The 26,770-nt window shown below is 63.2% G+C and overlaps 10 protein-coding genes across 10 annotated transcripts; 5 read left to right on the top strand and 5 right to left on the bottom strand.

Moving 5' to 3' along the window:
* Positions 1 to 182: 182 nt before the first annotated feature.
* Positions 183 to 1,735, top strand: JCM10292_004900 (NADPH:quinone oxidoreductase family protein; the record flags this gene model as incomplete). Its single annotated transcript, XM_076646436.1, has 7 exons — positions 183 to 211; positions 429 to 553; positions 610 to 618; positions 682 to 1,011; positions 1,072 to 1,349; positions 1,414 to 1,466; positions 1,522 to 1,735. The coding sequence occupies 7 exons, from the start codon at positions 183 to 185 to the stop codon at positions 1,733 to 1,735; spliced, it is 1,038 nt and encodes a 345-aa protein (XP_076508192.1).
* A 440-nt stretch (positions 1,736 to 2,175) lies between these two features.
* GCD1 (translation initiation factor eIF2B subunit gamma) lies at positions 2,176 to 4,369 on the top strand (the record flags this gene model as incomplete). The annotated part of the gene is made up of 8 exons (XM_076646435.1): positions 2,176 to 2,437; positions 2,492 to 2,688; positions 2,747 to 2,915; positions 2,974 to 3,088; positions 3,145 to 3,778; positions 3,857 to 4,068; positions 4,151 to 4,254; positions 4,329 to 4,369. The coding sequence occupies 8 exons, from the start codon at positions 2,176 to 2,178 to the stop codon at positions 4,367 to 4,369; spliced, it is 1,734 nt and encodes a 577-aa protein (XP_076508191.1).
* A 183-nt stretch (positions 4,370 to 4,552) lies between these two features.
* On the top strand, positions 4,553 to 7,338 carry CDS1 (phosphatidate cytidylyltransferase; the record flags this gene model as incomplete). The annotated part of the gene is made up of 10 exons (XM_076646434.1): positions 4,553 to 4,619; positions 4,919 to 5,855; positions 5,913 to 6,064; positions 6,122 to 6,252; positions 6,313 to 6,480; positions 6,541 to 6,696; positions 6,773 to 6,908; positions 6,976 to 7,005; positions 7,066 to 7,117; positions 7,182 to 7,338. The coding sequence occupies 10 exons, from the start codon at positions 4,553 to 4,555 to the stop codon at positions 7,336 to 7,338; spliced, it is 1,986 nt and encodes a 661-aa protein (XP_076508190.1).
* A 428-nt stretch (positions 7,339 to 7,766) lies between these two features.
* JCM10292_004897 (uncharacterized protein) lies at positions 7,767 to 9,535 on the bottom strand (the record flags this gene model as incomplete). The annotated part of the gene is made up of 2 exons (XM_076646433.1): positions 7,767 to 8,555; positions 8,624 to 9,535. 2 exons carry the CDS (start codon positions 9,533 to 9,535, stop codon positions 7,767 to 7,769), a joined length of 1,701 nt encoding a protein of 566 aa, XP_076508189.1.
* Positions 9,536 to 12,739: 3,204 nt separating this feature from the next.
* JCM10292_004896 (uncharacterized protein) lies at positions 12,740 to 14,570 on the top strand (the record flags this gene model as incomplete). Its single annotated transcript, XM_076646432.1, has 3 exons — positions 12,740 to 12,789; positions 12,860 to 13,932; positions 14,005 to 14,570. 3 exons carry the CDS (start codon positions 12,740 to 12,742, stop codon positions 14,568 to 14,570), a joined length of 1,689 nt encoding a protein of 562 aa, XP_076508188.1.
* Positions 14,571 to 14,939: 369 nt separating this feature from the next.
* Positions 14,940 to 16,324, bottom strand: JCM10292_004895 (uncharacterized protein; the record flags this gene model as incomplete). The annotated part of the gene is made up of 3 exons (XM_076646431.1): positions 14,940 to 15,184; positions 15,290 to 15,588; positions 15,654 to 16,324. 3 exons carry the CDS (start codon positions 16,322 to 16,324, stop codon positions 14,940 to 14,942), a joined length of 1,215 nt encoding a protein of 404 aa, XP_076508187.1.
* A 304-nt stretch (positions 16,325 to 16,628) lies between these two features.
* JCM10292_004894 (uncharacterized protein) lies at positions 16,629 to 18,459 on the bottom strand (the record flags this gene model as incomplete). The annotated part of the gene is made up of 6 exons (XM_076646430.1): positions 16,629 to 16,870; positions 16,929 to 16,980; positions 17,040 to 17,775; positions 17,850 to 17,894; positions 17,963 to 18,330; positions 18,418 to 18,459. 6 exons carry the CDS (start codon positions 18,457 to 18,459, stop codon positions 16,629 to 16,631), a joined length of 1,485 nt encoding a protein of 494 aa, XP_076508186.1.
* Positions 18,460 to 18,785: 326 nt separating this feature from the next.
* Positions 18,786 to 20,162, bottom strand: JCM10292_004893 (uncharacterized protein; the record flags this gene model as incomplete). Its single annotated transcript, XM_076646429.1, has 5 exons — positions 18,786 to 19,077; positions 19,151 to 19,348; positions 19,412 to 19,545; positions 19,617 to 19,953; positions 20,041 to 20,162. 5 exons carry the CDS (start codon positions 20,160 to 20,162, stop codon positions 18,786 to 18,788), a joined length of 1,083 nt encoding a protein of 360 aa, XP_076508185.1.
* A 758-nt stretch (positions 20,163 to 20,920) lies between these two features.
* JCM10292_004892 (uncharacterized protein) lies at positions 20,921 to 21,428 on the bottom strand (the record flags this gene model as incomplete). Its single annotated transcript, XM_076646428.1, has 2 exons — positions 20,921 to 20,945; positions 21,004 to 21,428. The coding sequence occupies 2 exons, from the start codon at positions 21,426 to 21,428 to the stop codon at positions 20,921 to 20,923; spliced, it is 450 nt and encodes a 149-aa protein (XP_076508184.1).
* A 1,927-nt stretch (positions 21,429 to 23,355) lies between these two features.
* Positions 23,356 to 25,991, top strand: JCM10292_004891 (uncharacterized protein; the record flags this gene model as incomplete). The annotated part of the gene is made up of 12 exons (XM_076646427.1): positions 23,356 to 23,622; positions 23,683 to 23,847; positions 23,906 to 23,978; positions 24,038 to 24,239; positions 24,307 to 24,746; positions 24,810 to 24,846; positions 24,944 to 24,990; positions 25,048 to 25,172; positions 25,238 to 25,427; positions 25,491 to 25,598; positions 25,659 to 25,722; positions 25,781 to 25,991. The coding sequence occupies 12 exons, from the start codon at positions 23,356 to 23,358 to the stop codon at positions 25,989 to 25,991; spliced, it is 1,929 nt and encodes a 642-aa protein (XP_076508183.1).
* Positions 25,992 to 26,770: the final 779 nt, after the last annotated feature.

Genomic DNA, 26,770 nt, shown 5'->3' with positions numbered 1-26,770 from the left:
ACTTCGGAGCGAGGAAGGGCAGTGCGCCGCAGCTGCCGTTCGCCGAGCGACCAGGTACCTAGCATGTGCGTCGCGACGGTGCAGCACTGCGTCTGACATGGGCACACGACGAGCCAAGTCGAGTGCTCGAGGGCGAGAGAGGGAGACCCGGCACCTCGAAGCAGCCGGCCGGGAACAGCGCGATGTGGAGCGACCTCCCGCTCCAGTCCTTGTACTTGCTCAGCTTGGCACTACTTCACGCACTGCTGCTGCTGCCCTCCCAGGCGCTTGACGACCCGCTGCACGCGCCCGTATCGCTTCACTCATTCCGTCTCCCCACCTTCGGCTCACCAAGATGTGCGTCTGTCACTCCTTCTCGAACGCCGGACCAGCCTGTGCGCGGGCTGGAGAGTCCCACAGGACGCTAGCTCACACTGTAAGACCCACAGGAAGGCATTCGTCATTGAGCAGTACATCCGGCCTGAGGAGCTCCCTAGCCGTCTCCTCGAGTGGGACGAACCCAAGCCGAGTCCTGACGAAATCGTCGTGGACGTCCACTACGCTGGCTTGAACTGTGTGTCCAGCTCCACCTCGGCATGGATCAGCGAGCTGAAAAACTCTCCTTTGCAGTCTTCGACAGTTCGTTCCGCGTCTACGTCTTACGACCTTTGCGGTCCAGCTGACGTTTCGGCTCACTCACAGTCCTTCAAGTCCAGGGCAAGTACCAGAACAAGCCGCCGTTCCCCTGGATCGCCGGCTGTGAATTCTCCGGCGTTGTCTCGGCAACCTCGCCCATCCCGCAAGGCTGCCCCTTCGTGCCCGGCCAGACCCGCGTCTTCGGTGCCGGCCAGGGCGCCTACGCCGAAAAGATCAAGGTGGCATGGCGCACTGTCATCGAAGTGCCGAAAGAGATGGGCCTCGACGAGGCTGCGGGCCTGTACATCACGGCGCCGACGTCGTACGCCGCGCTCGTCACGCGCGCAAAGACTCAGAAGGGCGAGTGGGTGCTCGTGCACGCTGCTGCAGGAGGAGGTAAGGCCGCTAGGCCACCTCTGTGCGCAGAGCATCGCTGATATGCTCGCTCGAATTCAGTTGGACTCGCAGCGGTACAGATTGCGAAGACGCTGGGCGCGCGCGTGATTGCCACGGCCGGCTCGGCTGCCAAGCTCGAAGTCGCCAAGCGGTTCGGCGCCGACTACGGCGTCGACTACACGAAGGATGGATGGCAGAAGGAAGTCCTCAAGATCACGGGCGGACACGGCGCGGACGTCGTGTACGACCCGGTCGGCATGATTGTCCCGTCGCTCAAGTGCATCGCGTGGAACGGCAGGCTGCTCGTCGTCGGGTTCGCGGCCGGCTCCATCGAAAAGGTGCGTTGCTAGCGCACAGTCTCGAAGAGAAGCAGCGCTTGACTAACGGGGGCGTGTTGTACAGATCCCGGCCAACCTGTTGCTTCTCAAGAACGTAGCGGCCGTCGGTGTGCACTGGTGCGTCTGCTGCCCTTGACTTGCCAGCGCTCCAGCTGACCGTGCGTGTTCCCAGGGGTGCCTACACGAAGAACGAGCCGGCCGTGATCGGCGAGACGTGGGCCGCGCTCCTCGAGCTGTTCCGCACGCGCAAGTTGGTCGGTGCCGTGTTTGGCAAGGTGTTTGACGGGCTCGAGAGCGTGCCCGAGGGCTTGAGGGCTCTCGGCGGCCGGGAGACGTGGGGGAAAGCGGTCGTCAAGATCAAGGGCGGGCGCGAGGGCAAGCTCTGAGGGGCTGCTGTACTGGTCTGTATCGCCTGTGTATTCGGCGAGCTGGTTTGATTTCGTGTGATCCGTTTCCAGCGTGAAGAGCGAGTCGCGAGCAATCGAATGAGCGCGAGGGAGCGGTAAGCAAGCACAGCAGGATCGGTCGGCGGCATGCCCTCTCGAACTAGGCTCGTCGCAGTCCCAGGAGATCCTCGAGTGAATGACGAGCACGCGAGGAGCGGCGAGTTGCATCTTGACGCCCGGACAATCGGCGCGCTCGCCTCGACGCGCACGTGAGCGGACAGCAAGGTGCGTGGGCCGACGAGAGAGCTCTACAACACCTTTCTAACGCGCCTCACTGGCAGGCAAACGCGGTCTCGTCCCCTTCGCCGTCCTCCTCTCCCTCATCTCCTCAGCTCGACTACGGCGCCCGTCTCGCCTGACGAGCTCGTCTGACCGCCACAATGTCGATGCTTCCGAACTCACTCCTGCCGGAGCAGCTGCCAAAGGCCCAGTTCCGCGCAGTCATCCCTTGCGGCTTCGGCGTCGACCTCTTCCCTCTCGTCGAGCCGACAGACGGCCTCACTTCCGACGAGGAGGATGCACGGCCGGCAGGCATCCGACAGCACGGCCACGGTCACGGTCAGACCAAGGCGTTGCTCCCCGTCGCGGGCAAGAAGATGATCGACTGGGTCCTCGAGCGCGTCGAGGCGGCCGGCGTCTTTGGTGCGCTGGCTCCCGTCGTGTGCTGAAGTCGTGAGCTAACAGGTGCACCTACAGACATCCTCGTCCTCGCCCCTGCATCCCTCGCCAAGCCGGTCGGGCATCACCTGCGCGCGCGCCGAACTGCTGCAGCAAGCTCGGGAGTGCACACTCACCCAATGGCCAAGATTGAATTGGAGGAGATCCCCGAAGAGGTTGCAGCAAAGACCGTCGTGCGGGTGCTGATGTGGGCGGCGGAGCGAAAGCTCATCACGGTGCGTTCTCAACCTCGCTCGCCAGTCTCAACTTGGCTGATCCTGTTGACTTCCGCAGACCGACTTCATCCTTCTCCCCTGCGATCTCCTTCTCTCTCCGAGCAATCTCCATGCACCGACTATTTCACTCGCTGCCCTCCTCGACCGCCATCGCTCAGATGACAACCTCATGACCACCCTGTTCTCCGAGCGGGTGGCAGGCAACGTCGCCGAGGCACGAAAGGATGGTACGCCATTTCACTTCTCGCGATCCTTGAACGCAGGCTGATGGTACTGTACGGTCAGGTCCGCCCGAGATTCTGACTATCTACGACCGCAAGACGTCGAAGCTGCTCGACGTGCGCGAGATGGACGACTTTGACGACGACGAAGTCCCTTTGCGCGCTTCTCTGCTTGCCCAGTGAGTGACACGCCGTTTCTTCGAGATGGTGAGGCTGACCCATGCTCGCGACGCAGGTTCCCCTCCCCGACCCTGACGACCTCGCTCCTCCCGACGCAGCTCTACATCTTCTCTTCCCTCCTCCTCCCAATCCTCACCTCCGAGACGCACAACCGGCGCCTGCGACACATGGAGGATTTCCCCGCCCTGGCGGGGTGGATCTCGCGCCTCTCGTGGCGGCACCACGGGCGCGCGCAGCTCGGCTTCCGCCCGCTCCCGGGCAAGGGCGGTCACGTCGCGCGCGAGGACGGCCTCGCGCTCGGGCGGAGCACGACCGAGCCGCCGGCGGGCGTCGGGCGCAAGGACCTCGTCGGCCTGAGCGACTCGGCCGCGGCGGCGAGCGTGCCGCCGACGGGCGCCAACACGCCCGCGCTCGTCTCGCGCCAGTCGTGGCGGCCCGACCTCGGCACCGCGTCGAGCTTTGTCGCGGGCGCGGCGGGCGAGGCGGCGCAGATCCAGGCGGCGAACGAGCGCTGGGCTCAGGCGCTCAGCGGCAACGGGGCCGCGACGGCGGCGGCTGCGGGGAAGAAGGGCAGCGCGGCGAGCGCGCGCGCGGGCGCCGGAGGGTGCAAGATTGTCGTGTGGACGCAGGCGGACGGGTTTGCCGCGAGGGGAAACTCGGTCGGCGGGTTTGTCGAGATCAACCGCGCGGTGCGTCGAGTTGCTGGTCGTTGCGAGGTCTCGCTACGATTAGCGCACCCTGCTGACGCCACGATGACGTCCCCATAGGCCCTCAAGCTGCTTCCGCCTGCTCCGCCCCCGACTTCGACTCCGGCGGGCGTCTTCATCTCGCCCGACTCGCACCTGCACGCATCCGTGTACCCGCTCCTGGGCGAGAAGGTCGGGATCAAGCGCTGCATCGTCGGGCGCAACACGACCATCGGCAAGGGGAGCAAGCTCACCAACTGTGTCATCATGGAGAGTGTCGTCATTGGCGAGAAGTGCGTCCTGGTCGAATCCTCGTTGTTCCCTTGCGCGCGAACCAGTGTGGGTGCTGATTCAGAGTGGTTGTGGAACGTGCAGCGTCAAGCTGGACAACTGCGTCGTGTCGAACGGTGTGCAGATCCGAGACCGCGCGGCGCTCAAGGACTGCGAGATGGGCCGCGACGTGATCGTCGACTTTGACAGTGCGTCTCGCCGGCTGACTGCCCTGGTTCCGTCGTGTTCAGGCGCGCATGCTGATGTGACTGGTTGCGTGCAGCTCAGGCCAAGGGCGAGCAGCTAGTGGTCGAAGCCGAGTAGGGGCAAGAGGGCAGCGATACAAGCGCAGTCATCCGACTTTATTTTCCGCGGAGCTGCAGAGAGTACACGAGTGATCTCTCGGAAGCACGGAAAGAGTCCGGCTAGCCCGGTGCGAGGATGTTGGGGGTGGTGGTGCCGTCGCCGACTTTCAGGCGCTTCTCCTGCTCGCCCCCGAGTCGCATGATGGCGCGTGGCAGCAAGAGCGCCAGTGCGCGCCCCGATGTGGCCCACCAGAGCCGCTTCGATGCCCGTGCGTTGCGCTTTCTCGTGTCTCTGCCGCTGCAGGCGAAGCGAGCGAAGCTGGGCGTCGTCATGCGGGTGCCGAGGAGGGGGGGAATGCTCCCCGGGGTGGGCGGGGCGTGGGCGAGGGTGCTCGGATCTGGTGCACTGCGCTGGCTCGTTCGCACTCTTGCCCGGCCCTGGCTCTCGCGAGGACGCCGCTCATCTCGCTCGAACGAGGCGACCCAGCCGACGGCGCTCTGCTCAACGCCTGCAGCGGATTGCAGCACCTTGAGGGCTTCCACGCACTCACTGACACCCTCTCTGCAGTGCAATTCGACCCGGGCGAGTCGTCCGACGATGAACCCGCTCCCCCTCCTCCTGCCGCAACTCTCTCGCCCGCAACCCCCGCCACGCCCAGCAAGAAGGCCCTCGCCCGCCAGCGTGCAAAGCTACGCAAACAGTCGAGCCAGACCGGCCTCAACTCGGACGCCGCGACCGACAGCGATGCGTCCAACTTCCACCCCGCCCACGCTGCCGTCCCGCCCGTCCCCTCGCTCCTCCCGAGCCAGCAGGCCGTAAGCGACAGCCTCAACGGCGTCAAGGACCAGGTCCGGGACAAGGCCGAGCAGGTGCGCGAGGCCGTCGTAAAGTCGGCCGCGCCGGTTGTCGAGGCCGTCGCGCCCGCTGTGCCGGCAGAGCAGGCCCGCCTTGCGACCGAGACGCCCCGCATCGTCGCTCATCCTCCTGCTCCCGAGTCTGTCTCGTCCGACGACGACGACCAGGCGGGCGTGTACACGGACGACGAGGAGGACGACGAGGACGACGCACCTGCGACTGTGACGACTGCGCCCACCTCTCCTTACGCCAACTCTCCCCGTCCCGCTTCCCCTTCCTCTCACGTCACGTCTCCTGCTGGCGCTTCCGCCGCTGGAGAGGCGAATGGCGCGGGCAAGCCCAAAGAGGCGTACACCGGCGCCGACCACGACCCGAAAAAGAAGATCAAGGCCATCATGCAGCGCACCATCTGGGGCGTCGTCATGGCCGGCGGTGCCATCGGCCTCGTGTGCATGGGCCACGTCTACGTCATCGCGCTCGTCTTTATCGTACAGGCCGTCGTGTTCAAGGAGCTCACGGCCTTGTTCGACGCGGGCTACTCGGGCGCGCATGTGAGCGAGGAGGGCAAGCTCGTGCGCACGCCCGAGAAGGAGGCCAAGCGCAAGGAGCGCAAGGAGGAGCGCGAGAGGTGGAGCCGCCGGATGGCCTGGTACGTTGCCCTCTGTTCCCCGCCCGCGCCCGCGCTAACCTAAACGTGGGCGCCCAGGTACTTCTTCGCCGTCGCCAACTACTTCCTCTACGGCGAGTCGCTCAACTACTACTTCAAGCACATCATGACCCTCCAGGCGTCGTTCCTCCCGACCGCTTACTCGTTCGCCCAGCACCACCGCCTCATCAGCTTTGGTCTCTACGTGATCGGTGCATTCCTTCATACGCTCCAGCTCTTGCGCTGCGCTGACGCGCTCGGACTTGCAGGCTTCGTCAGCTTCGTGGCAACGCTCAACCGGAGCAGCCTGCGCCGCCAGTTCGGCCTCTTCGGCTGGATCCACATGTCGCTGCTCCTCATCGTCGTCTCGAGCCACTTCATTGTCGACAACATCCTCGAGGTGCGACGCTGCCATCGTCTCGTACTGGACAACGCGCTGATCTACCCCGTTCCCTCGTAGGGCATGATCTGGTTCTGGGTTCCCGCCTCGCTCGTCATCATCAACGATGTTGCGGCCTATGTCTGCGGCATGCTCTTTGGCCGGCACATGCTGATCAAGCTCAGTCCAAAGAAGACGGTCGAGGGCTTTGTCGGCGCCTTTTTCGTCACGATGGCCTTCGCCTACATCGTGCGCTCGCTCTCCTCGCCTTCCGCTCCGGTACATAACGCTGACAAGCATACAACACAGTGGGGCACCGTGTTCATGCGCTACAACTACATGATCTGCCCGGTTCAGGACCTCTCGATGAGCGTCTTCACCCAGAACGAGTGCACGCCCAACAACGCCTTCGTCTGGCGCGAGCTCCCCGTCCCGGCCTCTGTCTCGACCATGCTCGAGCCCCTCGTGCGCTTACGTCCCCAATCAGCGTCTATGCCAATGCATCCGAAGCTGATTCTTGGAGGTCGCCGTGCTCGCACAGATTCGCCGCCGTCTTACGTCGATCCCCTGGGCGCCGTTCCAGCTCCACTCGGTCGTCATGGCGACGTTCGCGTCGCTCGTCGCGCCCTTCGGCGGCTTCTTTGCCTCGGGCTTTAAGCGCGCGTTCGGTATCAAGGGTGCGTCGCTTTCAGCGCGAGAGCCGAGACAGAGGGGCCAGATTGCTGACCTGCTCGTCGTGTGCAGACTTTGGCAACTCGATTCCGGGCCACGGCGGTTCGTGCACTTCCCGCTCCCTCCTTTGCTGCGGCGTCGCTGACGGCTCACTGCTTGCAGGCATGACCGACCGGATGGACTGCCAGTTCCTCATGGGCCTGTTCACCTACGTGTGCGTGCAATCGTTCCACTTCGTCCAAGACAGCCGCTGATTCTGTTGGCCCGTCTGTGCGCAGCTACCACGCCTCGCTCATCCGCGAGACGCACGTTACGCCCGCGTCGCTCCTCGCGCTCGCGCTCACGCACCTCACGACCGAGCAGCAGCTTGAGCTCGTCGGCGAGCTGAGCAAGGTGCTCGCGCAAAAGGGCGTCCGCGCAGTCAAGCCGAGGTGATCCCCTCTCCCCACCCGCCTGCTCATGCACAAAATCCTGCCTCTCATGCAAGCGCTCGATTGCGCTCGCACGTTTCACCGTTCGAAGCGGTCTCTCTCCTACCCCTAGTTGCTGCTGAAATCCCTATACCTGGCTTCCTCGTACTCTCGCCAGCGGGAGAAGAATTCGGGAAAGATGAGGGTCAACGTTCGAGTCCTACTGCCGATGAGCGAGCGAGGTTCTACGAGAGAGATAAGGGGTATGCTACAGACAACAGCATCTGGAGACACAAGGAATACGAAACGAACGAACGACGGGGTATGCACTGGCAAAGGGGGTGACAACAAACGAATGTGATGGGGCGGTCAGGCTATGCACAGGCACTGAGCGGCAGGTATGAACATGAGGGTGGGGGTATAAAACGTAACGGTTGGGAGGGGCGTGCGGGTTCACCGCGAGAAGAAGGACGAGAGCCAAGGGTGCCGACGGATCTGCGAGACCGTAATGCGCTTGGCGACGTCGACCTCGAGGCACGCGCGCATGAGGTGGTCGATCTCGGGCGAGACGCGGACCTTGGGCCGCGACAGGCGGCCGACCTTGGCCGCCTCGGCGTCGGCGAACGGGCACTCGCCCGTGCAGAGGATCGAGAGGAGCACGCCCAGGCTCCACACCTCGGACGGCGGCGCCTGGTACGGCTCGCCGCAGAGGATCTCGGCCGCCGCGAACGACTGCGTGCCGTGGAAGCGCTGGTAGAACGGCGACGGCTGCCGCGGGTCAAAGATGACGGCCGAGCCAAAGTCGATGAGCTTGACGCGGAACTTGGCGTCGATAGCGAGGTTCTCGTCCTTGAGGTCGCGGTGGCAGATGCCCATCTGACCGAGCGCGTACACGATCTCGACGATCTGCGCGAAGACGTACTTGGCGGTCGCCTCGTCGAACCGGCTGTACGCCTCGATGCACTCGAAGAGGTCGCACGAACTACGGCGCTCCATCGGCGCCGGCCGCGGGGGTGAGAGAAGCTTTGGTGTCGGCGAGGAAGGGCTGGGGAGCGTGGAGGCGGACATCGTAGGCGACGAGGTCGGGGTAAGAGTTTGCTGCTGGCCAGGCGCGATCCGCGGCCAAGTGGAGGAGATTGTGGGCGACATGGCGACGGATACTGGCGAAGGAGAAAACGAGTCCATCTGTACCGGAGCGTGCTTGTCCGGGATCTGCCATGGCGAGCCGTGGTGCTCCATCACCTGAGAAGGTCAAGCAGCGTCAGTTGCCTGTTGAGAGGTTGCGTCGCTGGGGCGGGAAACTGGCTCACCAGGTAGAAGTACCGTTCGTCCTCGAAAAGGTCCATGAAGCGCACAACACCGTCGTGTCGAATGCTTCGCAAGACGAAAGCCTCCATGGGGATGAGCTTCGGGCCTGTCGGCTGCGTCAGGCCCGGCGTGTCGCCCCACGACCGCGACTTGACCCACGCGTGCGACGGGATCTTGGCGCGCTCGATGAACTTGACCGCGACCGACAGCGAGTCGACGTTGCGCTCGGCGCGAACGACGAAGCCAAAGCCGCCCGACCCAAGTTCCTCGCACAGCGTGTAAGTCGAGGCGAAAAGCGGATGCAGGCGGTGGTGCTGTAGCGCCCGTCCTGATACAGTAGTTGGTCTGGGCGGCGGCGAGGGCGAAGTAGGAAGTTCCGCGGCGGGAAGGAGCGAAGAATGTTGCTCGTATGGTGGCGTGAGCGGTGGCGTCAACGGCATCGCATCGTTCGCCGTCGTCTTCGCCTTCTTTGACGGCAGACGTCCGTTTGACGGTGATGAGTCGAGCATGAGCGGGTTGAGCGTGCCACGAACACTGCTCGTCGCCACCGCAGTGCCGATGCGCGTGGTCGGAGGCGGCGTAGCGAATGCATCGGCCATCTCGTCGTCCAGCGACGAAGGTGCAGCGGCCGTCAGGCCGTACGACGCAGGCGAGCAAGGGGAAGAAGGCGTTAGAGGCGCGCCGAGGCGCAGGTCGGCAGCACAGGAGCGAGGCGTCGAACCGTGCACGAAAGTGGCGGTGGCGGACTTGACGGACGGCGGGACATCACTGAGAGCGCCTGTCGTCGCCACAGTCATCGAGACAGGCCGGCCCTTGTCGAGGCGAGACTGGCTGAAGCTGGGAGCCGGTGTAACGAAGGAGAGAGGCTGGCGCAAAGTGGTGGAAAGGTAGGCGTCCATTGCGATGATCTGCATGACGGGACATCAACGAAAGGACAAAGGTCGTGAGTACGGCAGGCGAACGTAGGAGTGGGGGATGGACGCACCGACGATGAGCGTGCGAGAGGGAGCGTGGGTCGACAGTAGTGTCAATTCGAACAGGCGTAGAGATCGACGAACAGAGTCGCTGCAAACGTATGACGGAGGAGAAAATGTGTCAGCATCGAGTGCGAGACCTGATGGCATCCAGCTAGGCGTCGTGTAGAAAGGGATGCGGCACAACGACAGCTGCGACTCACACGACAGTGCGAAGATGCTGGGGGCGTGGCGCTAGCCTTTACGGTCGGATAAAGCGGTCACAAGGCTTCGACGAGACCGCAATTCCCGGGCTATGCGTTGACGACAAGAAGATGATGTCTAGCAGCCGAAAGTCGAGCAACTGTTGTCGGCGGAAGACACGTAGCGGAGTCAGCTTCGAAGGCTCGTCAGAATGGCAATAGTGCAGCACGAGCCGCTGTCCCACAGGGAGACAGACGATTGTTCCGGGAGCGATCCATCCGGGTACACTGGGCGAGACGAGCGAGCTGAGCGGCACGTCTCGCCCGCCGCACGGGCCGCCCCTGCATGCGAGAGAGTCTCGGTGGTCGTCTATTAATCGAACGTACCGCTCAGGCCCTGTCGTTCGGACGCAAGAAGGCGGATGGATCGGAACGGTCTGCTCGCCGCGATACGCAGGCGATGCTGGTGGAGCCGAAAAAGCGGGGAACGAGCTGCCGGCCTGGCGGCGCGCGCACGTCGAGGGCAGACGCGGCAGACGTAACGAGAAGCGAAGCGAGACCGGGGGAATGGCAGTGCTGAGCGTCGAGGAGCGTGTGGACCGCTCGTACACGATCTTGCGAGCCTTCGTGACGCTCCGTGCACAAAGGGTTCGGGCCGCGGTGGGTGTCGAGGCCGAGAAGCGTGCAAGCCACGCGGAGACCGTGCCGGGAATTTGGGACAAAGCGGGGTCGCGAGGCGGAATGTCCCTGATCTGCGGCAATGGAGGAGGGCAACGGTCTGTGTTCCGTGCGCGTGCGTTGACCAGTCGTCGTACAAGCAGACAGGGAAGGAATTGCGGCGCAGGAAGCAGAGGGGTGACGGGCGGCAAGACAGCAAACACAGGCTCTCATTCTCCCTTGCCTGAGGAGACAGGCGAGGGGACATTTGCAACCTACGCCGATGGACCCAGCCAACCCAGCGCGCTGCTCTGAACCTCCCAGAGACCGCAGCAACTCGCCGCCCGCCGTCCCTCCCGGAGCCCGGCCGCAATTTTGACCCCAGGGGCAGCACGCGCTTCCACGCGTCCACGCGTCGCGTGGATCGAGGTGATACGCGAAGCGTGCAACCGAAGACGCTAGCGAAGGCCGCACACCGCTTGCCGGCCTGTATCGCAACTCATCGAGCAGTCGTCACGTCGGAATGCAGTCTCGCGCCTGCCGGACAAGCATTTGCGCGACGAGGCCGTGTTGAACGACTTTGAGTTGCCGTCGCACGGTGGCGGAGCGGTCAAGCCTGGCCCGCAGTAGCCCCAACGCAATTCATGGACAGCACGGGTGAGCACAAGCACCGCAGACTGGCCTTTGTGATCGCGTCGCCACCAGGAGTCTGGCCACGGTCTCGCTCACCTCCGCAATCATTCAGCGACGAGGCGCGGCAAGCGTGCGAAGAGGTCTGCGTCGTTAGAGCGTCGGACACGAGCAGGCGCACGGAACGACAGGATTCAACGTGCACGCGAGGCGGTACGGGACAGTGGGCTCAAGTTGAGAAGGTTGCGGTTTCGTGATCCGCTCCGAAGTCGCTCGGCTACAGTGTGCCCATAGAGCCGTCCGCGCAGACAGGTCACCCATTGTTGCATAGTGCAGACTTCCGAACACGCCTCGACAAGGCGTTCGTTCTGCTGAACGTATGACTTCCATTCTTCAGTGAACGGGATAGCCGCACCATTCTCCGTCTTCAAAGCACAGTTCGGCATCGCTGTGCCTCGTCCAAAGGGACGCGCGGTCCTGCGTGCCAAGTGTGATGCGCTGCAGGTGGGCACGCAACCATGCGCTGCGTAAAGAGGATGTCTCGATCGGCTCGAAGTGGTAACTTAGGTAGGTACCGTCACGCAGATTCGATCATAGGCACCGACGACACCCAGGCCGATCACAGCCCGAAGCGCAGTCCAGGTCGCAGAAGAACTCTGGGCCATGTTCGAGCGGAGAAGCGGAACCGGACGAGGTGAAATCCGGCCAACCAACGCAGCTGCTGGTCGCGCCGGCGCCTGACAACCGCGCCAATTGACCTCCTACCCAATGAAGGCTTGCTGCCTGTGACACAGCCTCGCACGCGTGTTGTAGAGCTGCAAGAACAAAGTTGAAGAATAGAGGAGACAAGTGTGATGGTTCAGTAGCAGTGGTGCAGGGCCGGCAGCCGCGCCTCACAAGTTAGACAAACCGTCAGCGAAAGAGGCAGCAAGCGTCATGCGCAAGATCGCAGAGCAGGAAGCCCTTCCCGTGGCCGTCCCACTTGGCGCGACGCTTCCTCCTGGAGCATTTCGGCGCGTCGAGCGCCGCTATCGCTTGTCGCCCGGGTCGTAGCGCGCGCCAGGCAAGATGCTTTCGGCATCGGCTCGTCCGGCCGACTTGAACTGCTGACGAGGCTCGCCAGCAGGAGAGGGCAGCCGTCGACGCGTCCTCGTCGCGCTTCCATCGCCTCGTCACGCTCCCTCGCTCAGCAGCCCGAGCCTCGACACACTGCAGACGACTCAGCAGCCAGAACGACACGTCGCCTGCTCTTTGCGAGCCACCCGCGTTTATTGTCGCTGCTCGCTCGCCCGGCGTTGGTTCAGTGCTGTTCAAGCAAGGCGCCAGGGCAGACTACTCGACTTTGGCGCCCTGTGCACGGCGTAAGACGTGCCAGAGGCGCACTGCTGCGCGGTGCGAGCTGGGTCAGGCTCGATAGGCGCTGCTGTTTTCGGGACACGCGCAAGGAGCGCGAGGCTCGGGGGTAGCGAGCTGATGTCGGCACCGCGAGACTTGGGCTGGTCCGTCGAGCAGCGCGCGTCTGCGCCTTGTCTGCTTGCTCTTTGCTTGCCTGCGTATTCGTGCTGCCGAAGCATAAGCGCCGGCCCGGGTCCGTCGTCCGCCGTCCTTCTTGCCGCTTTACGCCACACCTAGCCCTCTTTTCACGCGTCCCAGTCATCCGAGGGGTCGAGTGGCGATGCCGTGCGCTCAGCCTAGCGGTTCTACTGAGCCCGGCAGGCTGCAGTGGTGTGTTGGCCCCGCTCCCGTTCATCTTGTCTCCTGTCCGGCTCGCTCATGCTGGACACACGGCACGCAGCCCGTACACTGCGTCGTCGTGCCCACTCTTCAACCCCTCCTTCAGTACCGCCGACGTCCTCGGCACGGCCTCGCCGCGGCCCGAGCAGACGTCGTCGCCCCGTCCTTCTCTCGCACAGGCAATGCGTCCGGCCCTCGCGACAGACGTGTCTTACGCCGACTACTCCATTGCCCCTTCGCCTGGACTCTCGGGAGGGTCAAAGTCCGCTTCAGGAGGCAGCACTAGCCCGACGACGCCGGTCCTCGCCCAGCTGTCGAACCCGTTCGGCACATCCGGCCTTTTCGGTGACCAGGGTATCGCCAAGTCGCACGCACCCGCGCATTCGTCCGCTGCAGGACCCTCCGTTGCGCAGAACAGGGCTCGGCTGCCTACTCTCGACGCACCGGATGAGTCTGCGCTTGAAGCCGCCGCTGCCGTCGCTGCCGCGTCCAGCTTCACTTACGCCCCGTCTCACCTATCGCCCCGCCCTCAGCCACCCTACTCGTTTCCCGCTTCAGCAGGGCTCGTCATGCCCGCGACGTCCGGCACTCCGTCGCCTTTCGCAGCCGCCAGCTACCAGTACGCATCGCAGTCGCCGCGCTACAGCTATGAGCGCAGGCGTAGCATTGCGCCAGCTACAGGCGCCGTAGACTCAACGCAGGGGCCGCCCGTCTTCAGCGCTCCGAGTCCCGGCCTCGCTGCGCTCCTCGCGTCGGCGTCTGCGATCGGCGGCAACGACAGTACCTACCCGCTCGTCGACCGCCTTGCCGCCGCACAGAGCTTTTCAGAAGTTGCTCGCGCGCTTCACAAGTTACCGTCTGCTGCGGACGTCACGCGCTCGAACGGTGTGGCCGTACCTCTGATCAAGGGTGAGGAGGATGCCGAGGCGGATGAGTCGGAGCCAGACGATGAGAAGGATGAGGACTACGTCGATGGTCCCGTTGCGCCGATTGAGAAGCGCTCACAGCACCGCTCGAGTAATACGGCGGCACCGACGACCATCTCGATCGCAGGCTTGACTAGTTCCGCCGTCGCGCTGACCCCGAGCACATCGGCGCAACCAGCCAACGACGCTGTCACGCCGTTCATCTCGAGTGTGTCTTGCCCACCGTTGCTTGGCTGTCGACGAGACCAAACCCTGACCGCGGACCTTTCATGTTCCATAGAGCTCCACCACCTCCTCAACAACGCCACCTACAGCGACGTCATCCGCTACAACGCCGACGGTACGGCCATCCTCTACGCACACGGCTCGAAGCGCCTCCTCTCGATTCTCGGCTCGTTCTTCCGCCACACTAGCGTGACCTCGCTCGCGCGCCAGCTCAACATTTACGGCTTCAAGCGCGAGTCGGTCGGCGAGCTGCTCGTCGAGCTCGACCGTGCGTTCGGCCCGGTCGCCTCGACGTCGAGCGATCTCGCCTTCTCCACCGCGTCCATCCCCGTTGCATCACCCGCGCCGACCGCGCCGACCGCGCCGACCGCGCCGACCGCGCCAGGCGCCATGCCGAGCGCGTCCGACTGGAGCGGCTTCTCACATCCACTCTTCTGGCGCGACCAGCCCGGCCGCGCTGTGTGCGATTTGACGAAGCTCAAGCCGCAGGGTCCGAAGACGGAGAGGGGCCGCGCAAACCTCGCCAAGAAGATCGCCGAGGGCGGCAAGAAGCGCAAGCAGAAGGGAGGTGCGGACGGCGGCAAGGTCGGCAGCGTCAGGAAGGGCGGCTTGGAGAAGTAGGGGGCGAGAGGGGCGGAGCCCGCATGGAGCGAAGGAGAGTTGGCAATACCCACCCGCTGTAGATATACCCCCTTCAGCCTTTCGCACGCATGCAGCACACCCACACATCAGCAATCTGTGAAGAATCGCTGTGTCGCTGTGCTCCTCACCATCCCGTGCCGTCGGAGAGGACGGGCTTCATGTCACGTCTCTCAAGCTTGCTCGCTCACCCTGAACGTTCGTGGCCGCGGCCTCGTCCATGCGCCGGTACACAGAGGCAGCATTGCAGGCAGGGCGCATACTCGCGTGTAGGCTGGAGCGGACAGCTCAAGCGCGACAAGATCAGGAGACCAAGCAAGCATTCCCGTCCGACCCATCGCCTCAACTCGCTCACGCACTTCCCGAGATCTTCGTCGTCTTGTCTTCCATGACGACAGCGACCACGTCGAAGGCGTCGTCGTCCCTGAGCGCCGCATCGTACGCCTTGCGCACGCCGTCGTCGTCGAAGCGGTACTTGGCAAACGAGATGCGGTGCTCGAGGTTGCGCTGCTCGCAGAGGCGCTGGGCGCGGTGCATCAGCATCGCCGTGATGGTCGGCGGGCCGCGGAGCGAGAGCGAGCGAGAGAGGAAGGCCCCTGAACGAGTCGAGACGGAACAAGCCAATGTCAGCGGGCACCGCACGTTGCCTTCGAATGGACGGCTAAGTCGTTCAGCGCGGAGAACGAGTCGAACTAACGCACCGATCGGGAGCTTGACGAAGCCATCGTCCTTGATCGTGAGGCAGTTGATCTCGCCGCCCTCGCGCATGGCATTGAGGACCTCGACGAAGCCGATGTCAGGCTGGTCGACGGCGACGAGGCACTTGACGCCGCCGAGCTTGCAGAGCGCGTCGTCGAGATTGACATGTCCGACCTGGAGGAAGTCATCCTTGGCCATGCGGTAGTCTTCGGCGCGGTGCTTGGTCGACGGCGAGACGAGCACAATGCGGTCCTTGGGCACCGCTCCGAGGAGAAGGTGATAGGCGAGTGAGGCGAAGCCGCTGCGCGAGAGCGGGTCAGGATCAGCGCGGGCGCTTGCAGAGGACGAAACACGCGAGAGATTCACCCCGAGCCATAGACAGCGACGCAGCCCGCACCGCCGGCGAAGCGCTTGTTCTCCTTGATCTTGAGCGCCTCGCGGATATCGCTCGACTCATTCTCGTGCTCGTGCGCGTAGCGCTCCCAAACGCCGAGGACGCGAGCGCCGAAGGTGGCGACGACGGCCTGCTCGTAGACGGGCGAGTTAGGCGAGACCGAGATGGTCGACTGGCCCCACGCCGTGCAGTACTCGACGAGGCACTGGTGCGTGTGCGCGACGATGACCTTCTCGCCGGGCTTGAACTTGTGGAACAGCGAATCGCTGACGTCGCGGCTGCCCTGCTTGTCGCCGCCCGAACCGACCGCGGCGATGTTGAGCTTGCTCATGAGCCCGAGGAGAACGCTGCCGCCGCCCTCCCTCGCGCCCGAGCCGACCTCGACGACTTCGCCGATGCAGAAGGCAGAGGGGCAGGCCGGGAAGTTGCCATGTCCGCGCAGGTCGCTGCCGGTGATGCGGTCGTTCTTCGAGAGGAAGCAGGCATCGACCTTGACCGTCACGCAGCCCTTGGCGGGCGCGCGGTACTCGACCTCGACGATGTCGAGGGGCTGCCCGGCCGAGGGGAAGACGGCGGCCTGGAAGCGGGTGGGGACGACGGGCTTCTTGTCCTTGATCGCAGACGTGCTCGGGACGGTCGCCATGGTGTCTTCAGCTCGAGACAAACGCAACTTGAGGGGAGAGAAGGAGAAGAAGAGGCGCCCGACGGCCACGACCGCATGACCTCGCCACTCCTCCGCGGAGCTCGACAGCGTCTGAATCCGAGTGCACCGCGAGCGGGAAGGGCAGAGCAACATCCAGAGAGACGCGTGAGAGACGCCCAGAGCACCGGATAGCAGCCACGAGAGCGTAAAAAGCGCGTCTCCCAGCGACCTTCTCAACCGCCTCGAAACGCTCACCCGCCCTCGCAACGGCACAAACGTCTAGCTGCAGCGCCGAGATAACGCTCTACTTCCCCTGATTAGCAAGGAACCGCTCAATCTCCTCACGGATGACCTCGCCCGCGCGCTCGTCGACAAAGCCCATCCGGCGCGCCTCGTCCTTGGCCGCGCGCCCTTGCTCGTACGCCTCCTCGACGTGCAGCTCCCAGCGGCCCGCTTCAAAGTCGGCGCGGTCGAGCGAGAGGGACGTCCCTCGCGCTTGCATGAGGCGCTTGAGGCCGAACTCCTCGACGAAGAGTGGGCGTGGGACTGCGAAGTAGCGAGGGTAAGCAGCTGTTCGTAGAGAATCTCGCAGTACGAGGCGCACCGTAGACGAAGGGCGTCTTGCATGACAGCGTCTCGGAGCAAGTGCCATAGCCCTGCAGTGCTGGCAGTCAGCGAAAGAAGCGCGGAGGCGAGAAAAGGGGGCGAGACGCACCAGCTTGCCAAGCACGCAGTCCGCGATCCACGTCAAGTCGGGCACGTAAACGTCCTTCTCGCTCGCGAAGAAGCCGTACGGCAAGTCCTCGCGAATCGCGTTGTTGCCGCCGCTCAGCCCCGTCACGACGGCGATCCACCCCTTCGGCAAGAGGCCGACCTCGCGCGGTTGCTCGACCGGCGGCGAGAGAGACGATGCGCCCGGCGAAAAGAAGCTGTTAGACCGCTGCAGAGGCGTTGAAAGCGGCGAAGGTGGGCGGGAGCGGGGCCGAGGGATGGCTTGCCCACCAAACGAGACGAGCAGGACTTTGCTGTCGATGAGGTGCTCCGGGACGCCCATCGAGGTCAGAAGTGCGTGGCGGAAGGCAGGCGTGTTGGCGTCGCGTGAGGGAGGGCGGACAATTAGCGGGACGTCGACGACTGGCCGACCAGCAGCCGCAGACGGGATCGACGACGCGGGGCGGGAGAGGAGTGCTTCGACTTCGGGGACAAACGCAGTGCGCTCTTCGTTCACCCAGCGTCCCGAGGGCATGGGCACGTCGGTGTCGAAGGCGGGGATGGGGATGATGCCGGGCAGGCGGAGAAGGAGCGATGCGCAGGCGTAGTCGGCCACTGTCTGCTCGACGAGCGGATCAAGGATCGATGGATCGAGAGGCGGCTCGGGCTCGTCGAGCCCTCGGAAGGGTGAAGGAAGGGCGGGATGCGAGAGGTATGAGTAGCAGGAGTCGAAGGTAAAGCTGCCGGCGCAGCCCTGATCAGTCCCGTCGCTTCATGCGACAGTGCTCAGGCTGCGCAGGATAATCTGACTTACTTGGAGATGATGATAGAAGGGATGTTGGCTGCCTTTGCTGCGGCACTGGAGGACAAACGACCAGGATCAGCGCGAAGAGCTGGAGAGCGGCCATTCAACGGAGCAGCGCGCACCAGCCAAGGAACGTCGCATCGCTAAGGACCGCTTCGATGCCTGCCTCCTTCAGCCACGCGACTTCCTCCTCGAGTGTCTGCTCTCGCGCGTCGAGAAAGCGCTTGAGGACGTCGTAGGTCGCTTGACGGTCGACGTCGTACGCTTTGGGCTGCACAATGCCGGCGTCGACGTTCCTCTTGCGGTACTGCGCGTGGTTCGGCAGCGGCTCGGCAGTAGGGCCGGGGTTGGCGACATCGCGAACGTCGGTGGGGAGCGTCGCGGGTGGGAGGATGGACGCGAACGGGATCTCGGGCGCGTTGGTGACGACCGTGACTGCGTGTCCAGCACGCAGGAGCTCGAGACTCACGGCAGAGACACGCGTCGCGTGCTGTGTAGATGCGAAGGAACGTCAGCGGGAGGCGTGTCCAAACGAGGTGAACGAGCGGATTGCGCGGTGAAGAGACGGGAGGCGCACCCCGAAGCCGTGGCCCGACGTGTAGAACGCGAATCGCGTCATGCTTGCAAGCGCAGAGCAATGGGGCGGAGTGGGACAAGCAAGGCGGCTCGATCACCCACAGCGAGGAGATGAGCGAAGTTGGCGCCGACAGCTTCCTGCGTCCGCGGCACGCTGCAGACTGCGGAATCAAGGGCTCTATGCGTTGCTGCTTCCCTCGGCAGCCGCAAGGGTCGAGGTGAAGAGACACCAAGGAGCTGAGATTGCGGGACAGGTGCGGAAGAGTGACCACGTGAAGCACGGCGGCACGATAAGGGGTACAGAGTGAACAAAGGTAGGTATGCAACGTTGCTGAACTGAATGCAGAGAAGAGAGCATCGGACGGGCGCTCATGCCGCTGCGGCGACGACCTTCTCGAGCCCAGTTCCCGACACCTGGTGGTCCTTGTTGGCGATGAGCGTCTCCTCTTTGACCTCGTACGTCTCTAGCTTGTCCTTCTTCATCGCCGCCTCGTAGTTGCGCTTCATCGCCTGCGCGAGGAACTCGCCACCCGTGATTTTCGGGTACAGCTTCTTAGGCCCCTGGATTACGGCGTCGCGGCGCGCTTGGTTGAAGAGACCGATCGAATGACGCGCACCCTGGTTCTGGCCGGGGCGAGGGCAGCGGACGCGGTGGAAGGTGCTGTACAGGTGTGCATGGCCGGTCAGCCATGGCTATACAGGCCTCTCGGCCTCCCCTGCAGAATGACACGCACCTCTTCAAGCGGTCGTCGCTCCAGCGCTTGAGCTGGTCGCCGACATTGATGACGATGGCGCCGCGCTCAACCTTGATGGGTGTCCAGACATCTCCAACTCCAAAGGGCGTCGTGATCTCCTTTCCAGCACAGACCTCCAGACCGTCTTGCCCTTCGCGTTGGAAGAGGAACGTGAGAACGTCAAAGTCGGCGTGGGAACTTGAGAAGAAGGCAGAGTCAGCTCCGCGTATAAGTGCGGAGGTAGATGGGCATCTGGCGCACCCAGCACGGAGGTAATCCTCGCCGAAATCCTTGCCCGTGCAGTCGTGGTACTTGAGCATGCGCATCGTCGTCATCGAGTCCGCCTTGTCGGTCCCTTCGGGCGAAACGGTGCCCTCGACGAGCGTGTCCTTCGGCTGGGGAGGCGTGCGGACAGAATCATCAGCGACCAGTGCGCTCGCAATGCAGTATCAAGAACGAAACGCACCAGCCCCAGCCCCTCAGCGAAAAGTTCCATGATCTTGATGCTCAAATTGCGCGCCTCGTGCATGAAGCGCAGGGCGTCCTGGCGGAACCCGGGGCAATCCTCTTCGGCGGGCCACGCCTTCTCCTGGTCCTCGGTCTCCTGGAAGCCCATCTGCATCGATTCCTTCGGGTCCGGGTACCCGGTCGACGGCCGGATCTGAGCGTTTTTCTCGTACCCCATGTTCTTGCCGTTCCACGCCGTCTTCATCTTTACCTCGTCGGGCAGGCTGAAGAAGCGCTCGGCGAGGTCGAAGGCGGCGTCGACGTTCTCGAGCGGAATCGGGTGGTCGACGAGGGTGCTGCACGGTGTCCGAGGTCAGCTCCGCGACTGAAATGCGCAAGCGGACGCGGTCCCGAGCAGCGTGTGCAAAGCTCCGGCGACCCACAAGAAACCGACTTCGGTCGCGGCAGTGAGCAACTGCTCCTTAATCTCCTCGCGCCGAGCCTCAAAGTCGCGCAGGCTGATCTGGGGGACCCCGACGTCCTTGACCTCGATGAGAGCCGGCATGTTGGTCGTGCTTGGAAGTTGATATAATCAGGCTGCAGAGAGTGCACGCAAAGCTGGAGAACGGAGCAAAGGAACCGGACGGGCGAGGAACCACAATCAGGCTGGCGGAGACCGTCTCGGCCGAGACGCGCGAGTCTCGATTTTCGCCGCGGCCGACCGCGCGAGCCTCAGACCGGCTCATTCCGAGCAGTAAAGAAGTGCGGACAAGGCGGGTTCGAGCGTGGCTGTAGCGACATTCGCGACTCGGCCGCAAAGAGACGAGGACGGCCGAGCGACAAGCGAGCAGCCCACAATGCACGACAAGAACATGTTGCGTAGTCATCAATACGGCAATGGCGGTGTCGTCAAGAACGCCTGCCGTGTGTAGACTTAGCCTTCGTGAAGAAAGAAGCGGAGATGGCGGGGCGACGCACCAGGACCTCCTCTATGCTGGCGACAGTCTCTCCTGCCGCCCGTCGCACTCTACACCGGTCTATGATAGCCATCGCTTGGTTTGAGAGCGTGCGGAAGATAGCAAAGTCGGATGGCTCGAACGGCAGCTTCTGCGAAACGAGCAGGTCAATCGGAGAGAAACAATGTAGGGAATGGAGCTCGACGCACATCTTCGCTTAGTGCATGGCAGGAAACGTAGTCTGCCTCGCAGGCTCGCTCGTCCCCGTCAGGTCCTCTAACCCAGCGTAGCGCGACATGTGCCTCCAAGACCCCTCGCGCAGCGAAGCGTAGCCCATGCAGCTGCTCGCTTGGCCCCGCGGCAACGTTCACCCGTGTTCGAGGATGCTTGGACTGCCAACCTCGAGTCAAATCGACCAGCTCGGCGTGCGACCTGGGCGGCGGGAACAACGGCGAATAGGCCTTGAAGGTCTCGCCCATGCCGCTCCGTCCGGCGCCGGTTCCCTGCAGCGCTTTGCCGAGCGCAGACCAGGACAAAGCATCGACAGCAGATGCTGATGCAGGCCTATTGGGTGCGGGTGCGCGCACGACGATGCCCTTTGAATCGCGCCGCTCGCTGTCCTCGACCGCTTGAAAGACGGACTCGAGCGCGTCGAGCTGCTCGCCGAGCGAGCGCACCGCCGCCTGGCACTCTGTTGATGCTGCGCGGTAGTGCTGGGCGCGGTCGGACGGGGATGAGGTCGACGAGGCGGTGCGGACGAGGGTGGGGAGGGCGGAGCGGGTGCGGGCGAGCGTCGAAAGCAGCGCGTTGAGTGAGGCGATCTGGTCGTCGAGCGATGCAGACGCTGCTGCGACCGCGCTCGTCTGTCCGGGCATGGTCGCCTGCGGAGGGCTGGACCTAAGCCACGAACTGTGGAAGCTGATGAGGTTGCCCTGTCACCCTCTCGCTATCAATGGCTGGATCGGCAGGCTGGCAGACAGAGCGACTATCCTGTATGCACTCGTGCCTTGCCGGAGCTCACAAGCTGCTCCCGCTACCACTTCGTCGAGCAGTACCATCTCCATCAGTCCGAGCAATCGTCGCCTCCGCCTTCTACCCAGCCATGCCCCGTCAAGCGCGCAGAGCAAGCGGAATCGTGCAGCGCCGTCCGCTACTGCGTTGACGCCGTGCACCCGCTCGATGCCGGGCGCAAATTCCCTGCAGAAGCCGATGGCACTCGTCCCGTACACAGGCCGCGAGCATCACTCGCCCCGTCAAAGTGCACGTACGCACCGCTTGCTGAGATTATGAGGCTTTCGCGTGACGAGGAGGGCCCGCTTGTTCGCGTCTACGCCTCTTCTGCTTTGCTTTCGCTACTTCTGTCTGCTCCGACGGGCGCTCTTTCCCGCCTCGTCCTTGTGGCCGGCGCGAGCGATTGTGTCGGCTCTGCTATCACCCCCGAGCTGCTCTACATGGGTAACTCGGTGCGCTTGACCGTACGCAAGCAGGAACAAGTCGACGCTTGGAAGGTTGAGCACGGCGACACGCACTGCGATCGCATCCATGTCTGGCCCTCGCAGCCGATAATGCGGCAGAGGGCGTCTTCGACGGCGAAATACTAGGCTGCGATGCTGTCGTGCACGCGGCTTTGCCCGCCCGCGACGAGCTTCGGGTAGGTCAAGTTTCGCTCAAGGACTCGTGACCGTTCCGCCAGGTTTGCGGCTGCTTCCCTCCCACTTTCGCATACCAGCATCGCAAAGGAGAAGCGTGATCCAGTGATCGAAAGGCGCGCTCTCAATCCGTAAGTCGGCTGCAAAGGTCAGCTCGACCAAGTCCTTCGTCCATACGGCCTCGTGTTTCTGCCAGGGAGAATCGTCGAAAACTGCAAGGTGACGCTTATGCTTGCAGGACGGCCTCATTAGCTAACCCGATAGAGATGGCCCAGCATGGACTAAACCTCATCTTTCGTAACACAGTGCTCCTCGCAAGATGCGCGCAAGTGCCGCCGGCCATGCCTCCCGTGCACTTGCTCGGCGAGTCTGTGAGAGCGAAGCATCTGATAATGTGCAACAAGAGCTCGTTGCCGCGAGTTTCGAGCTCTTTTGCTCGGCTGTGCCATGCGAGGCCCCGAAACATCTTCCTCGTCCCATTCTGTGCATGTCCGACGACCAGCGCATCCAGCTGCCGCGCTGCGCAGATCCTGCCTCTGCCGCGCAAGCCGCGCGGTGAGAAGCGAGCTCGTCCCGCGAGAGGCGCGAGGACCAAGCGAGGACCGTCCGCACAGCTCTTGAAGAACTGCGCCGCTCGGCGGGCGGGACTGCAGTCGTCCGAGTTCGGCGGTCGAAGCGGAGCCAAGGACGGCGTTCTCGACCGCGCGCGAGGCCTATTCTTGGGCAATCTTCTCCGCGTCGATCAACGCCGGCCGGTTCTTGGACGGTTCCCCTCCCCGAAAACCTGTTTCCCCATGTCCTCTCGCCTCGCGGGGCCTGACTGCGCTGAGCACGGATCTACTTTGGGCTGGGCGGCAACTGATCGGAGCTGGAATCAGATGCCAGCGGTCCGCATCCTCCCGCTGTCCTGCTCGGCGGAACCAGCTTTCTCCCTCCCTCCATCCTCCCGCTCCGATCCGCGTGCTCCTTGCGCGCCCGACACGCCCTCGCGTGGACCTTCTAGAGCCTCACAAGCGGCATCCAACGCCACCCCGAGCTCACCGCAAGCCGACCACCTGCCGGCTCGCTCTTTCTTTCCTTCTTCTCCGGGCCTGCGACTGCGCTCCGATCCCGAGCCTTCTCGTGCTCGCACCGAGCTTTGTTACACATCAAGATGGCCGACGCTGTTGCCGCACACCAGCAGCAGCCGCACATGTCCGAAGGCGAGTTTAAGGGCGACTCGTCCGCTGGCGACTCGGACGAGAAGCGCAGTATCCAGTCGTCGACGCCTGCTACGGCCCCGCACAAGGAGGGCGAGCCGACTTTCAAGAGTCGCGGTGTCGTCGGCGTCGAGGCCATCGCACGGGCCGCGGCCGCGTCGAAGCAGGGTCGCTATTCGCTCTACTTCGTCGCCTTTTTGATCTACTGCTTGCAGTGGGTTGTACGTCAACTGTTTCTGCATGGGCGTAGCGAAAGATCTGACGGTCTTGTGGCCACGCAGGCGGCTATGGCCTCCTCGATGACTGGCTCCCTGTCCGTCTTCGCCGCGTCGCACTTCGAGGCGCACTCGTCCGGTCTCTCAACCCTCAGCATTGCGACTTCGATCATCGGCTCTGTCTGCCTGCCCTTCCTTGCCAAGGCTGCGGACGTCTTCTCGCGCCCGATGGTACGCTTGCTTTCGTGCTCTTTACCTTTAGGCGTGGCTCACACCATGTTCCCCGCAGGTCTACGCCGTCTGCATGGTTCTCCAGGTCGTCGGCTATGTCATCACGCTCAAGTCGCCAACGCTCGCTGCCTGTGCGTTGCATCCACTGCATCGTCGATCTGTCATCTGACCTCTCGCTCATATCTCGCAGACGTTGTCGGCAACGTCTTCTCCTCTATCGGCAGCTCGGGCTTCGACTTGATGAACACTATCCTGATGGCCGACTTGACGCCGCTCAAGTACCGCGGTCTCGCTTCCGCCATCCTTACCAGCCCCTTCCTCTTCACCGTCTGGTACACGTCGGAGATCGTCGATGCTCTCTCGACAGAGGACAAGTGGCGCTGGGGCTACGGGTCAGTCTCAGGCAAAGGCGAGAGCGGTGTAACTGCTCCGGACTGACAACGTCTCACTGCTGTCCAGCATGTTCGCCATCATCTACCCCGTCATCTGGATTCCGGCCCTCACCGCCCTTTTCTGGCTCGAGCGTCGCGCACTCAAGGACAACCTCATCAACTTCGAGGTCGCTCGCACGGGCGTCGACGACACGGCTGTGGACGTGCCCGCGCACGTCGAGGAGAAGACGTACTGGCAGCGCACCGTGCAGGTTTTCCAGGAGGTCGACACTATCGGTCTTCTCCTCCTCGGCTTCGGCTGGTCGCTCCTCCTCCTTCCTTTCGCTCTCTACTCGGGCGCCGACGGCGGCTTCAGCAACCGCTCGCTCATCGCCATGCTTGCCATCGGCCCGGCTTGCCTCATTGCCTACCCCGTGTACGAGTGGAAGTTTGCCAAGTACCCGTCGATGCCCAAGCGCATCCTTTTCAACCGTACCTTCGTGACCAGCGTCATCATCAACTTCTTCTGTCCGTTCACTCTTCGAGCTCTGCGCCCTGATCAACGACTGACGAGCTTGCACGCACCCACAGACATGCTCGCCGCGTACCTCCAGCTGCTTTATCTCAGGTATGTCGGCACTTGACCGCGCGTTTGTGTACAAACTCCGCTGACTTCATTCCGCTGGCCTGCGCCTCTCCTCTTTATTGCGCTCGAAACCGCACAGTTCCTATGTCTACATCGTCACCGATATCGGCGTGACCAAGTGGAACTGTGCGTCGTTTGCCAGTCCTACGAAGCGCTCAGGCTCGACTCACCCCTGCTCTCCAGACTTCAACAACGTGCAGAACATGGGTCTCTGCGGCTTCGCTCTCGTCGCTGGCCTGCTCTTCCGCATCACGCACCGCTACAAGGCGTGGCAGATCTTCGGCATCTGCATCCGCATTATCGGCTACGTGCGTCCCTTTCAAGCTTTTACAAAGCTGCTGCCGATGTCCTGACGCGGCTCAATGAACGACAGGGTCTCCTGGTCAACAAGAACGGCGTGCACGACTTTGGCCGCCTCGTCATGTCGCAGCTTCTGGGTGGTATCGGCAGTGCCTTCTCGAGCATCGGCTCGCAGGTCAGTGTCCAGGCGTCGGTCCCGCACCAGGACGTCGCCCTCGTTGCCGCCCTCCTCCTCCTCTGGTCGAGCATTGGCGCATCTGTCGGTACGTTCAATCTCTGCAAATCCATTCTTTGGCTTGTGATTGACTGGTGATTACCTCGCACAGGTGACGCTATTGCCGGCCAGTGGTGGGGCCAGGAAATGCCGCTCAACCTCCGCAAGTATCTCCCGTCGTCTGTCAACGACACCGAGGTCGAGACGTTCTTTGGAGACAGTGCGTTCCTACACTCCGTCCTGCACTCCCGGCACCTGACTAATCACACGCAATGCGCAGTCACAACCATCAAGGAGTACGACTTCGGCTCCGTCGTCCGCGAGGGTGCGACCAAGGCCTACGAGTGCGTCTTCCCGGTCACTTGCTTTCACCGGATGGAAAGCTGACAATTGTCTCCTCAGGGTCACCGTCTTCCCTCTGTGGGCGGCTGCGCTCGGCGTCTCGTTTGTCTGCCTCATCGCGGCGATGTTCCAGAGCAACTTCTTCCTGGGCGACTCCCAGAACGCATACGACCACAAGGATACGCAGGGTCACGTTGTTGCCGACGACAAGGACCAGTACGTCGAGCGCAAGACGCTCAAGCAGAAGATCTTCCGCTTCTGGGATCTTTAAGCGGCTGCAAGCGTCCTCTTTCCTCCTCACTCCCTTGCATAGACAAGCACTCCTCACCGATACACTTCTCTCTGTACCCATCTGGCATTTCTTCTTCTCGGGTCTCTTTGGTCTATTCTGTGCAGTCACGCTTAATCTGCACTGCAGTCGTTCGTTCGCTCTTCCGCCTTCCTCATCGTGCAGTCTGTAGTGAGATTCAGCCGATGTGACTGCACAGCGGTACCATCTTTGAGTTGAGCTGCGTCTTTTTGACGGGTCAACGAGGAAAGCAAGGGGACCTTCCCAAGCTGCCCGACCTTTCGCTACCGTTTCGCTCCTGCTTGCAGCCTTCGCCTGTCTCGACAGTCGGGGACTCGGCGGTGTTGAGAAGCTGTTAGGAGGGCAGCCCGGCTTGCGCTGGCGGATGCCCACACTGGCATTCGGCGCGAAGAGCTTGACGATGTCTTCTTTGCGCCTCGCGCGCGGGAGCAGCCGCACCGCGCGGCTGGCTTACATGGCTCATCGTGGACGTTCCGACCACCGTCGGACAGGAAAGAACAACACGGACGGTGAGCGCGCAGGGAATAGCCCCGAAGCAACCTCGAAGACACGTTTTTACAGCAGACAGGCAAAGTCCACTGGGTTGGAGGGGCAGTCTGGGGACGGATGTACAGTATTCAATTGGAGGTCTCATCCTCGTACATGCCCGGATATCCCGCCAGGACGACGCCGAGACATCAGTCCAGTCCAGTCGACGCTTCGTCGTCTGTCTCCTCTTGTCTTCCGCCTCTTCACTCGCT

The sequence above is a fragment of the Rhodotorula paludigena genome (genome assembly GCF_050403205.1).
Source record: "Rhodotorula paludigena JCM10292 DNA, Rt_paludigena_JCM10292v1_ctg4, whole genome shotgun sequence".
Classification (NCBI taxonomy): domain Eukaryota; kingdom Fungi; phylum Basidiomycota; class Microbotryomycetes; order Sporidiobolales; family Sporidiobolaceae; genus Rhodotorula; species Rhodotorula paludigena.
The sequence above is the reverse complement of the archived record's forward strand: the minus strand, read 5'-3'. Positions and strand labels throughout refer to the sequence as shown.